This window comes from Cydia strobilella, chromosome 2, assembly GCF_947568885.1.
Source record: "Cydia strobilella chromosome 2, ilCydStro3.1, whole genome shotgun sequence".
NCBI classification, from domain to species: Eukaryota; Metazoa; Arthropoda; class Insecta; order Lepidoptera; family Tortricidae; genus Cydia; species Cydia strobilella.
This window is the reverse complement of record NC_086042.1, coordinates 1,416,278-1,430,858: the sequence shown is the minus strand read 5'-3', so window position 1 is coordinate 1,430,858 and position 14,581 is coordinate 1,416,278. Positions and strand designations below refer to the sequence as shown.

General features: G+C 36.7%; 1 protein-coding gene across 1 annotated transcript in view; it reads left to right on the top strand.

The window, feature by feature from the left end:
* Positions 1 to 430: 430 nt before the first annotated feature.
* LOC134749139 (uncharacterized) overlaps positions 431 to 14,581 on the top strand; it is a 175,803-nt gene continuing 161,652 nt past the window's right edge. Inside the window, exon 1 of the mRNA XM_063684047.1 lies at positions 431 to 702. Within this exon, the coding sequence (XP_063540117.1) occupies positions 498 to 702 (205 nt within the window). The 5' untranslated portion in view covers positions 431 to 497. The remainder of the gene's footprint in view (positions 703 to 14,581) is intronic.

Genomic DNA, 14,581 nt, shown 5'->3' with positions numbered 1-14,581 from the left:
TCTGAATATATCGTCTTACACTAGGTCAGTTCTTCATTTTACTGTGTTATATCGCTCTGGATCTCGTGAAATCGCGACCTAAGACATTCTGAGATGGCTATTCGTGAATATCAATATATAGGACAATATTTTTGATTCTCCTTAGGTACATGAAAAAAACATGAAAAATGGGTGTAAATATGCAGATAACGTAGGTAACGTTAGATACTTACAGTCAAATAGTGAGCACAGAGGACGTAAATTACGTATTATTTAACTGTTAGATAATAAGAGCTTAAATGCCTTGAGATATGTAAACAATTTCCGGTGTCGGATGTAGGTTCTCGGTGTAAACGCCATGTCAGAAATACTTGAACCAACAAGAACTTTAATGATTCAGCTTGGGTCCGTCTTTGATGTCATCGACTTGCATCTCACGTCGCGGATGCACCGCGCGTGCTTAAAAGCGGAAGTATAATGCGATTATCGATTGCTATGACAGAAAATGCGTTGAATGGATGGCGCGCGCGGAGGCGGCGAGCGGGGAGCCGCGTCGTTCGCTCGCCGGTCGCCAGTTAGTGCGCCACACGACGCGGGCTGCGACGCACGTACTACGCAGCCCGCTACGCCGGTATTTCGAGTGTAGTGCAAATGCTTGTGTTTATATGGCGCTCATGTTACTACAAGTGTTCGTGTTGGGTGTGTTCGCGGCAGCTGCCGATGGTTAGTCATTAGTGTTGTGTTTTTGAGCCACGTGCCGGTCCCGGGATGTGTTTACGGCGGCCGACGCATGCGCCTGGATTGTTTGCGTCGTCCGCGGGTCAAACACCTAACCTACAAAGCCTATACTCGTTAGAGGCTGCCAAGTAAGTCTAGTTATACGGGGCAGGCGCCGGAGGCGATCTACATGCAGCTTGAAGAGTGTTGGAAACAGTAAAGGTTACATTCCTTATGTCCTCGTCCTTACTCGTCCCGTTTTCGTATCTTAAGTCTAATGGGAGCTCCAATTTGAATGGTTATTAGATAATACGGCATGTCCTCAGACCTGCATTCCGTTTGTTGTTCGTGCATGTCATACGCTCAAGGTCTACCTGGGATTTTTTGTTGCTCCCGATGACCGTTTGATTGGATCACAATTCAATTCTAGCTGTTATGCTTAATTCTTTAAAAACTCGTTTGTGAGGTGTTTACTGTTAGTCTTTCAAAACACAAGCCATTCATTACTTGTCAGAATATATTCACTGCCGGTTCTTTATGAAAATCGTGGACGTTGTTTGTGATGATCATGAATTCGTGATTTCTAGGTAAAATTTCTACCCACCTCTATATTTACGAAGAGTATTTTCCAGTACTCGAAAGTTCCTAACAATCAAAAGTGTCTTAAATAATTAGGTCTACATACCTCCTCAAATTTAATACTCGCTCATTGACTTGAGAGTAGTTAATTGTTTACTCATAACATAATGGCTAAACTTCTAAAACAGGTAGCTTGGTAATTACTCATGCCACTAGCAATCTGATTCATTATAGTAATTCATTACTTATCCATTATAATACAGGTTTTCTTGTTACCGCCGCAAATTACTATTGTATTTCATCGGATCTACATACGCTTATTGAGCGCTTATTTAAGTGGGTAAAATCTGATTGTAGAAAGAGTCGGACCAAGGTCCAAGCTACCTCTGCATGACATTGCATTGACAAAGTATGGAAATGTCATCACTGACGTTAATAATAAGATTTCCTCACTTTGTTCTGTTAAAGTCGCTGCAAAGTTATCTTAGACGGACTCTGTTTAGATATTTTACATGTAATATGTAACATCAGAACCTATTGTAGATAAATAGTTAACACTGCATTGTAAAATCAACCATAATAAATCATTCATTACCTTTTGTGTTTTTATTTACATACAAACGTAGAAAGCTCGGTTCTCCATACAAACGTAGTTCCGCTCTCATTTTAAAACGACTACCTAGATTGCTCTGAAACTTTATACTTACAATAGGATAAGGTATATCTTTGGCTGTAATTAGTGAAACTTCAGATACCATAGTTAACAAAATACAGCGAATTTAAGTTTTGTATGAAACATTTCGTTTGTTTTATAAACTGGAGCTATATAAACTAATTTCAAACCTAGATATACGTCATGTCATTGTATGTGCAAAGTTTCATTACAATCCAACACGTAGTTTTAAAATGAGAGTGGAACTACGTTTGTATGGGAAGGTGCAATTCGGCCGAGCTTGCCGGGGACTCTTAAAGTCGGTAGTCAAGAAAACTGATCACATTCGGAGTCATCAACATCATCGTACCAAATGCCTGAAACTGCAAATGACAACTGAAAACGTTTTGGCCTTTGTCTACTTAATCCAACGGCTCCCTGTGAATTTGACGCAAAAGCAGCAGGAACAGGAAGGTTCTAAAGTGACGGCCATGTTCGGAAGACAGGGCTTTAGAACGTCCAGAAGCCTTGGTTTATGATGGTCGTTGTTGTCTACATGATAGCGTTACCAAGACAGAGCTTGTAATTTTCAGTTGCACGGCGTTCAAATTAAAAGTATGTCGGTTGTTTAATCACGGCGATAAAGTCATCCTCATCCATCAATTCCATCATATGCCTGCTGGTGACGATCTCAGGAAACTTTCTATTTAGATAGTCCTAAGCAAAGATCCTAAAGAACCTGATGAATGACACTACCACAGTTTGCAAAGTAGGTAAGTGACACAATCTTTGTAACCATTTCCAAGTGTGAAAAAGTTAGACGAATAGTAGGTAGGTTACCTAATGAAGTAATTCTTATATTTCTATAATATGTGGAACCTGATTCCCGGGGACTAGCTTCAAAGGCACCTAGATCTAACCTCCATCGTTATTTACGTACTTAAATCTTATTAAGTGACTCACAAACAAGAATTATTAGGTTCAATTTTGGCATAAAAATATGAGGTAGCTACAGTAAGAAAATTCGAGAAATGTAGTTATGACATACTATCTACTTAACTAGACAGAAATTTGGCATTCCTACATAGGTACTTAAATTATCCTATTAACATAAAATTGACGTTGCAAAACAGTATGGTTAAAATTTTATTCAAATGTCTTTTTGGTGATATTAGCAGAGATCCGATATCGAATTAGAATTGGGATAGTTTTTATGAATTGTTAGAACTAAATCAAAATTCTTATAGCCATTATTCAGACTTCAAATTATCAACGGTTGGCAAAAACCGTTAATTGAAAATTATCTTCTAAATGTAAACAAACCTAGATAATGACATCAGGACGGGCCAATAATTTTCACATTCTAAATGGAAAGATTTTAAAGAAATCCCTGAATTAATTTACCATTAAGAAAATGGGTACTGGGTACCACATCCTATGTTATAATTATGAGGATGTCTCGAAAAGTATTTAGCAAGGTTATGTTACTGTGATGCGAATACTGTATGAGAGTCATGAGACCTTCGCATACCTTTGATACATAAATGCAGGTGAAATATAAAGTAACAAAACCTCATTCTTACAGAAAGTGATTTAAGTTCAGGTGCTAATGGATATCCTTAACTTTCACCTCACTTAAATTCTACGTTCGTTATGGTTCATCGGCCTATATGGAATGCCATTGGGATAAAGGTGATAATTGTATACATATTTCTGGTGAGGTAATTGATAAGATATTCTCCCATAACGGCCAGAAACGCGAGCCGTGTCGTGTCGTCTAAGTGTTCCATTGTTGTTTTACTTGAGAAAAGTACTATCTAAGCTATCTCTTATTAAGTCGGCGATAATCTCATTTAGTGTGGGAAGCAATTCAGGATGAATTATGACGAAAGATAAGAGAAATTTGCCTGAAATATTAATTGCGAGAATTTTTGCTATGTAAAAAGAAAAAATATATAAATTTGGAGATAATAAATACTTAAAGAAAACATGGGCAAAGTCATATAACTTGATACTGCAACGACATAACTGAAAACTAAAAAGATAATATACGATGCGGTATTTGATTACACATAATTATGAGGAATTGAGGATAGAAAACAGATAACTTATAACCTGAAACCTGAATGAACACAGTATCCATAACACTTCAGATCCGGAAGGAAACACTTGTAAACAAAAGCTAAGTATTTTGATGCGTGACAAGTATCGAATTTAAGTAAACTAAAGAAAATGCGGAATTCCAGATACAATGTTGATTTGTTTGAGAATGCTCTTTAATTTATTTGGCGATATTGTGATAATTATGATAGATTAATCTGTTTACCTATCTATCCACTGCTTTGTGAAGATTTGAGCCAAATTTATCGACTGCTCTGCTATTCGTCTGATATCATCTAACCATCAACGATGATAGATTTGCGAAGGGCCTATGTCCAGCAGCGAGACTGGCTAATAATGATGATGAACGCGTCAGAAATAAAGGACACAGGCATTTTAATAAAAACTGCCAACCTCAATCAGGTTCTGGACGTGCTTGTGGTAAATTAATAGGAATCCTCAATCACGCTGGAGGACGCATTGTGTATGTTTCAATTAATTTTCTGCTTTATTGGTATACAATTACAAGGTTCTTATTTCTTCGAGTACTTGATGTCTTTGATAAAGTGCTGGATAAAGAAATCATCTCTACTGAGAAACAAACCAAAATAATCGAATATTAAAGACAATCTTTAAATAATGAAAAGATAATGAGTAATGAGTCTTTGCAAATAATAGAGTAAACATTAAACTAGAACCACGAGGACTAAAATATGTATTTCCTAAAACATCTGATAGAATAGATAACATTTAGAAGAATAAGTCCAAACACTAATCCTGTCTAGGAACACCCAATCTCATAAATATATCTAAATCAATGAAACCGCATAAAAGATTTCCGATCAAATATTATCTTACTACAGTCACAATGCAAAAGAAATTCAGAGTTTATTGGTATAAAGGAAACCCGGTATAATTACGTTAATTGAAGATAGTGATTGTGACTTCTTGTATATGGAATGATAATGGCAATCGTCAATGTGATTGTCTATGGCATTCCTTGTGTAAAAACGGACCATTGTCAACATAGTATATACAAGTAGTTATAGACATGAAACCGAGCGACCAGGGGTAAGAGAAAGACATATTCATGTATTGACAGTTTCATGTATGGCAGCATAATCCTTTTTCTCTTTCAGTCTTATAAATGACGGTATTTCGCCATCGCCTCCTTGCTATGATGTCATAACCCGACCATGAAAAAATGCCCGGTCGGTGATAAAGGCAAAGCTTCGCACGACTATCTTTCTCTATCAAAGAGTGTCAGGCCCTTGATTGTCAACAATAGTCCCTTACATGAATGGATCTAGAAAAGTGGCATATGTTATTAGCCTTTTCCGTTTGATATTCGGTCAAAGCTAAATATCGTTGGCGTTTTTGGCGATAAAAATGCCCAAGTCGTTCTAATTATTAAAAAATAAGAATTTCTTATATTTCGTCACTATCATGTTGTTAGTTAAATATAAGTAAGTGAGAATTTAATGTGACATAATTGTGAGATAGATGCTCGTAGAGATAGGTAGAGAATAAACCACCGGACTTGGTTATGCCACTTATGCCACTACACAGAACAATAAGATCGTACAGCACAGCTGTGCACCAAGACGAAAATGGCAAATAATTTGTTGGTAAATTTAACAACTAATCTATTTATAGCTTTAGCTTAATTGTGTTTGTAATTTTATGTTATTTTATAGTATTGTATTTAATTTTATTGTATGAGTTTAAGCTTGAAATAAACAGTTATTATATCAAATTCGATTTTACAACTTGTTGGGCTGCGATACTTAATTTTTTTTACGTATTACGTTCTTGATGGGATCAACAGTTTTAATTCTCACGCCGTACCAAATAATAAGTCAGTGGTAATCGCTCTGCTATACGTATTTCATCGCTTGCCAAAAGGGGCCATGCTTATTTTTTACTCATGTCCGGTAAAAAAGCGTGTGATGACTGTAATCAAGGTTGAATCGTACGGTTTGCTAATAGATTGTAGAGCGTAGACGCAGGGCTAGTGGTATTATATTCACAACTAATATCGGCTGGTGGATTCACCGATTAAAACTATATTTATCTGCTGAATAATATGTAGTTTAATGTTATTTTTACAAAGCGTTCTAAATGTTTTCATTTATATTAGCAATCAGTCAGTCTTGACACTTGCGTTTTGTTATTTCTCATATCAATGGCGTTTTGTTTTAGTCAACAGTTTTAGGTATGCTAAGATATAATACTAGACATTTACTGGTATTAATCAACTATTAAATATTAACAATATTTATAACAATGTTGATAATGTTTTATAAAACATTAAATTACAATAATACCATAAACTCAAATAAACTCTTTAGGTACACTCAACGTCAGAGAGCTATATATGTCTATCTCACTTTATTACTTTAGGCTGGGTGTAGGCTGTCAAGCCTACAACTAAACCAGTCTATATTACTAATAGGAACAGTCTTAGGAAATATCTAACACAACACAAGTCGTAATGACAGTAAAATCTTGCTAAGCGTACTATGATAATTATAGATATAAAGACATACCAGCATCAGTTGCCTGCCTGAAATGAAATAATAGGTAGATATAAAAGTACATTTTTATTTATATTAATTAATTAATTTAAGTGTTTAGGTGAGCTCTACTCTACAGCTAGTGCTCGAAGTAGTTTTGGGCTTGTTACTTTGCACTACGACACAGTTCGCTGGCTGACATTAATGACGTGAACATAGAAAATTTAGTTATTACATATTTGCATGAACGATTAATTTTTTTACAACTTTGCCCACTTAAGAGAAAAAGTATTAAATTTTAAGGAAATATTATAGTACGACAAAAGTGCGCCTTGTTAATAAAATAACTTTATGTACTAAGAATGCACAGTTCCGACTTTTTAAAAGAGATGAGACGTTTTTATTAATATAAAAATTGTTTTTTGCTCAGGTACTTGCACTTGTCACCGATAGTCTATATGAAACAATACACAGCAAAAATACAAATCACAGTTACATCTTTAAATTAAAGGACAAATGGAAAATTTTACACCTCCGGCAGGACTCGAACCTGCGACCATTGGAAGACCGGTCTAATCGCTTCTGCCAATTGAGCAGACGTTTATGCTTGATAAAAAAAGGGTCACAGTTATAGTCCGACAAGAATATGTAGAAAATTATTGAGGCGACATAAAATGCTTAAACATGGCAACAATTTAATATGGAAATAACACCACCCGTCCCGTCGTGCCTTCGGTTACCGCGATAGTTACTCATGAAATGAAACTATGAAAACGGATTATATCGCGTATATTGAATTTATAATACATCCCGACGTTTCGAACCCTTTACAGCATTCGTGCTGGTCGACGGGTGACTGAGGAAATGTACAATGTGCAAAAATATCCACATACAAAAATAATGAACCATAATAAATTATAAACTTTAAGGCTGGTTGTACATGCAAAATCGGTTCAAATTTAATATGGAATTTTTTGTTCCATTTTATTTAATTTCTACTATTTTATGTCGCACTATATCTACTCTAGGCTATCTACTATCTACTGTAGGCGGGCAAAGTTGCGATGTTTGAAGATATCTGTGATGTCATGTGGTCTTAAGGGGCCCACTGACTATCAGTCCGCCGGACGATATATGCCTGTCAGTTGTTCGGAACTATCAAATATTTGTTCTAACTGACAGTCCGAAATCGTCCGGCTGACTGATAGTCAGTGGGCCCCTTTATTGCCTTATTAATACAAAAAATATAAAGATAATTGTTACGACAGTATATTGTGGTTAAATATTAATGTTATGATTTAATAATAATGAACAAATTTACTTTATAATTTGTATGTTCAATAATTGTTACATTTATTTGATGAATAAGTTGATATAATAATAAACGCTATTAAATAACAAACAATTTCCTTGATAAGTACAAGGAAATATGGAATTCATATTTAGTCATTTTTAGGGTTCCGCTACCAAAACGTAAAAACGGGACCCTATTACTAAGACTCCGCTGTCCGTCTGTCTGTCTGTCACCAGGCTGTATCTCATGAACCGTGATAGGTAGACAGTTGTTTTCACAGATGATGTATTTCTGTTGCCGCTATAAACAACAAATACTAAAAACGGAATAATATAAATATTTAAGTAGGGCTCCCATACAACAAACGTGATTTATTTGCCGTTTTTGCGTAATAGTATGGTAGATACCCTTCGTGCGCGAGTCTGACTCGCACTTGGCCGGGTTTTATGTTCAACCATTGTAAGCAACGAAGGCAAAATCCAGAGGGCCTCCCGCGAACCTTTCGTTTGTTCGTCTATTTGCCTTTCTGTCGCTCGAATGGCAAGAGCAATAGAGAGGCAGATGAACTTTTTCGATCGTCTATTTTCGCGGAAGGCCGACACATAGCTCTTAGCTACTTATTTACATGTTAGAAAGTGATGGCCTCTATAAGATCTCTCTCTAGTCTCTGTCGATAAAACGCGACCTGAGGCCCTGACACGTCGAAAACCATAAAATTTTAAACCTGTCACGAATTCAAGGTTGCTTTAAGTTATATAATCGATAATATTGAATTATTCATTTTGATTAATAATAGAATAATAAGGTTTAATTAATGAGTGTTAGTCTAATTTTGTTGTCGTTTTACGAGCATAATTATCCCGTTGAAATTACTTCTTGGTAGAAATAGAAAATAAAGCTAGGATTTACGATTTACTTTTAATAGTACGGTATAGATGGTACTATAAATTGGTTCGGGGGGGTGCCGTACGTGGTCGACATGCTCGCGACCCCATTGCACCCCCCTCAACGGCATAGACGGAAACGCCGCAGGGGATATTAGTGGGTATTCTCCTCCTCTTCCTCTGGCTAGCAGAGGAAGTTACGGGAGGAGCGAGTCCCACATACCACCCCCCAATGGGCTTCCCCGGCCCGGGGGTGAGATGCGTAAATGCATTTACCCCTGCGTCAAAAAAAAAGTACTATAAACTGGTTCAACAGACATTATTATGACCATTTATAGGAATTATAGGTAGGTAATAGGTATTCTACAGCGGTAAATAGGTACCTCGGTATTGATATACGAAAGACAAACACGGGACAGGTCAAAATACGGGACGTCGGGACGCAATACTTAAATATATATATATATATTATATCATGTATACTATATGATTGAAAGTTAATGAACGGTGAGTGCACTAAGGAATTGTTCGGATTAAGCCCTGCCGCTTCTTTCCGCCATCGCTCTACGCGACAACATCCATTTTCACTAAGTACTTAGATGGTTTGCAGTCCTCAACTGTGCGTTTCTCCAAAAACCTGCCTCGCACAGCTAAACTGTGGAATAAACTGTCGCCCGCGGTATTTCTGGGGCGATACCTTCACACCTCGCCTCTAGTGTTGCAGGCTCAGGGCGGACACGCTATAAATCAAAAATCCCTTGCGTTTCTATATGTGAACGGCACGTCCGTACACGCGTCATGCGTCATAGATTAGTTATTCTGTGGTCATAGTGTGAGTAAGTTGCTTAAAAATAGTACTGAGCGGCCGGCAAACGGCCGTCATTCTGCTGTCGCGGGGCGAGGTAATTCAAATCGGGACGGGGCGGTGCGTGGCCCTTCTGTATGATAATACTATTACTTATTCTGTGGTTGCAGGTGTCCATGGACGATGGTAATTGCTTACCATCAGGCGATTTGTTTTCTCGTTTGCCTTGTATATCATAAAAAATAGAAAAAAAAGTCGCGGGCGTAAGCTAGTACCTATAATCTGATATGGAGATACTTACGTAAGGTTCCCAAATAGAAGTTGTAGCGTAAGCACAGTCAGCACAGAATAAGTAACAGTAAGCCTGATTTTAATGTATGGCATCGAGCCAAACGTTCTCAATACAGGGCCTAAATTGATGGATGAAGGAAATAGGATACGATCATACGATACAAATGACCAAAGAACCTTTTATATAACAAAACTAGTAATACCTATTATTCATTATGAGTAGTAATGTATCAACGGAATTCAGATCATATTTATGAATGCGCTAAGTCACGCGAACATGCCACTCCCATACAATCAAAGATACGCAAACTTTATGAAAAATAGGTACAGATAATACTAACCATAGATGTAATTATGTTACTTGAATGTTCATACAAAATTTGATAAATAGCATGTCGTTTTAAAATGAGATCGTAACTTCGATGGCGACGGCTAGGTTCGTGTGACTGTTAAGAAGCGCTAACTAGTCCGTCTCAGCCAAGGGCCTGACACTCTTTGATAGAGAAAGATAGTCTTATTGCGATTCCTATAAGAGGAAAGAGAAAATAGTGCCATGCTTTGTCCTTATCACCGACCGGATGGCGTCATAGGTAGGAGGCGATGGTGCTGCCCAAATTTTATATGAATATTCTTTCTCTTACCCCCGGTCGCTCGGTGGCGCGTCTATATCTACTTGTATATACTATGTCTATGGTCTCAGCTTATGTCCCAACAGTGTTGCCAACTCAGATTTTGAAAAAATGCTAGACTAATGTCTAGAAATATGCCACAAATATGCAAGTTTTTTTGAAATATGCTATAAAAAATGCTAAAATTTCATTTGAAACAAGGTACTGAAAAATAATATGGTGTCTAAAAAAATATGCAGTAAAATACACCGTTGTTTATTATTTACGACTGTTACGAGTATGCTGTTGTTTGCAAAATATTTCATGTAATTTCATTTAAAGATTCATTATAGTTATGACTAGATGACATTTTTTTATTAATGTAAATCGATCAGGTTTGTTTTTAAGTTGAAATCTATATAGGGACTAATGCATTAAAGCAATACAAAAGTCAGAGGACGCAATAATCTAATTTTCGATTTGAATTTCCAGCTCTCGAATGTCACCATAAATCTAAACTGGGTGATTAAATTGTGTACGTGTGGAACAGGACGCTAGATGGGATTGACACCAATTTTTTTCCTGATCGACCTCGCATTGATCATCTCATCTGGACGGGCCCTAAGTTATGTCGAAATATGGAAAACAAAGTCAAATAAAATAAATTCGTGACAATCGTGAATCTGCAAAAAAATATTCTTTTATATACACATGTATTCAAAAATACAAAATCATTAAATTTTATATTACACACTACGCAAACCTAGTACGAAATGAATTGCCAGTGTCAGGATAAAAATGGTAGACAATCCAGCACAAACTACACAGCAGGATGGCTACACACGAAAAATGCAAAACGGAACTCAAATAGGTATGTGAGTTATGTCAATCCACGAAAAAATCAGTGCTTTAACCGCGAAAATTGAAGTTCGCAAATAGGGTATTTGACTGTATTTAAAATAAATTATTTTACACCATGCATTAAATAAAGCACGAGAAGATTAATAGGTAGATAAACGTAGACAGCCGTTATTTTTAGACACAATTTCAATTTTAAAACCCGTATAAAACTATGAAGAGTAGGTAATTTGATTGTGACGTCACATGCTAGTGTTTCATATAAATTCCATAGTAGCAAAATCGTTTTGACAGTTCGACAAAAGAAACTGATTTGACTAGTAGTCAATAGTCAAGTACCCTATTGCGGGCATCTCACTTATTATGCTTATTACGCCTTCATCGGATTTTATAGTATGTACATTATTGCAGAGGCCGGGAAAGGGTATGAGTTTCGATTTTGTCAGACGACGCGCAGTGGAGTCCGACTAAGAAGACGAATCCACGAATTGATATTCCTGCCGTGGCATATATTGCTTTTCTCCAAACATGCGAGGAAATAAGGTAAAATAATCATTATTTAAGCAACAAGCATCACTCAAATCGAAACTTCACTTCGTTCACTTCACATCGAAAACGTCAAAAACAATTTCCCTCCTTAATTATTTTTTTTAGGTTAAAGGCACAATTTGTTCTGCCATTCAGTAAATCAGTACCATTCAATATTCGTTCATTCAATATAATTGTGCAATATATAGTTTGTCAAAGGACTGTCTCATTTCAAACATACACAGAGATAATCATACTATCTTTGTCAACACTAGTATTAGCACCCAAAAGAAAAGGATTAGTATACGTAGTTTTTTTTTGTTCTTATTTACTGCGAATTTGGTTTGGGCAACTATAAGCTGTATGAACACGAATAAGATCCTTTAAAAAATATAAAAGATATATAGTTTGTCAAAGGACTATCTCATTTCAAACATAGACAGAAAGAATCATACTATCTTTGTCTTACACTAGTACTAGCACCCAAAAGAAATGGATGAGTATATAGTTGGTCAAGCAAATCTTGTCATTAGAAAAAGGCGCGAAATTCAAATTTTCTATGGGACGAAAACCTTCGCGCCTACATTTTTTAAATTTGCCGCCTTTTTCTACTGACAAGATTTGCTTGACCAACTATACGTTTTTTCGAATTTAAACTGTTGTGAGACATACTAATATTAAATCATTTTACGGTTTAGACTCACTTGTTTTAGTCACTCGCGCGACATGTTTCGGAGAGCCTAGGTCTCCTTTCTCAAGCACTAAGCGAGTGACTAAAACAAGTGAGTCTAAACCGTAAAATGATTTAATATACGTTTTTTGTTCTTATGTACTGACAATTTAGTTTGACCAACTATATATAGACTGTCAAGTGTCAAGCCATTTCCGTCAGTAGAAAAAAGAGGCAATTTAAAAAAATGTTATGGTCCCATAGAAAATTTGAATTTCGCGCCTATTCCTACTGACAAAGTATCTTTGATTGTAATAAGCAGTTTTCGCACGATCATACACGACGGTGTCGACGGTCTTGTAAGAACGAGACATGTAAGATCGTTTATCTGGCTATCTCACTCTATCCTATAGTTTGAAATAGCTGATCGGGTCGTGTAGATGCGGCGCGCGGCTATAATAATTGGCTGTTTGCGTTTTTGTTAGTAGATACATATTTTTGAAAATTAAGTAAAAAAGTACAGTAATAAGTTATTACTGTATTGTTTTTTCCCGTCCGGGACAACAGGACATAAGTAATGTTTTCTTGAATTTATTTTTAATTTGAGTTTGACTATAAATAAGAACTTCCCGTACTATTTCGATACAATAATGTGAACATTTCCGAACATATTGGAGATCAGTTCATTGTTACCGAATTATCATGGGCGAATTATACGTTCGATATCCAAATCGATATAAAATAAACCTGGTGGAAATCAGAGTAGCGTAGTGCGCGGGGCGCGGGGCGCGCCGCGTGCTCGCAAGGTCAGGGGCCCCTGCGCGCCGAACCTTCGTACTAACACCACTGACCAGTCATATACCCTATTTATACTACCATAAGGCTCACTAACCGTCAATTACCTACGCCAGTGATGGTACTACGCGTCTATCTATTGACCAAAAACGGCAATGTGGCATTTGCGTGCCTTTGTTTTTCGCTTAATGAATGTTTTGAAATTTGAACGTGCGTCTATTTTCTTTTAGGCTCGTAGGTACTAAGGTATATACACCTGCTGGCAAGAAAACCGTTTGGTTCCAACGCGTCTAGTCGCTTTGATGAAAAAAAATGGCGCAAAAAACATGGATGCCATGTACGCGTGAGATCTACTTAATTCATTTCTTAAGGTTTGAGCAATTAATATTTGCTAAACGAGTTCGTCTGTCTCACTCTCGCGTATCGGGGTTCTTGATATAGGCAATTAGGTACTTAGGTTTTGGTGATTTCGTATTGGAATTTGATGCTGTCCGTGTCGTGGGAACGCGACGCGCTTCTGCAGAGATGACTAACTAGAATAGGTATATTAGGTAACTCCGTATGGTGTGCCTAGACTGCCTAGGTTTTTGAACCAACCTTTGTTTTGTTTCCAAATCCATCAAAAATACCTCTTATGTAGGTGGGTTATTATTTAAAGTAGTATTATTCTGCCTATTTGTGTAATAACATCAATAATATTATCTCGATGTACTGCAATCGTATAACTTTAAAAAAACATTTTTAGAATGGTAAATTATTCCAAGTTACAAGGAAACACACACACTCACACACACACACACACACACACATTCACACACACAAACACACGTTTTATCTCAATTTAATTGTTTTGAGTGCACTAAAACTTTCAACATTATATCATAATTTTTAAATTTAATTATTAAGTTCATACTTAATATATATATTCACCTAAATATTTGTTCAAATGATATGTTCGGTTACTCTTTATAAAACCTTAATAGTTAGTAGCGTGGTCTTCTGTCACAAGTATTTACAATACTAACTAGGAGATTCCAAGCATAACTAATTGTGAATTGTGAGTTTAACCAAATAACTTACTCGTAACGTTTTTACGATACGCTTATAATACGCTTAATAATTATACGCGGTTCTACGTTACGACGCCGTGTGTTGAGGGCCTAAGTTTTCATGCCAAGCATATGCCAAGTGACAAGTGATACTGATACGTCATAGCGGCCCGGCCACGACATCGCGCGGCGGCGGCAGCGGCGAGCGGCGGCCATAGGTAGGAGCGAGACACAGCGATCGGACCTTTCGTTCCCA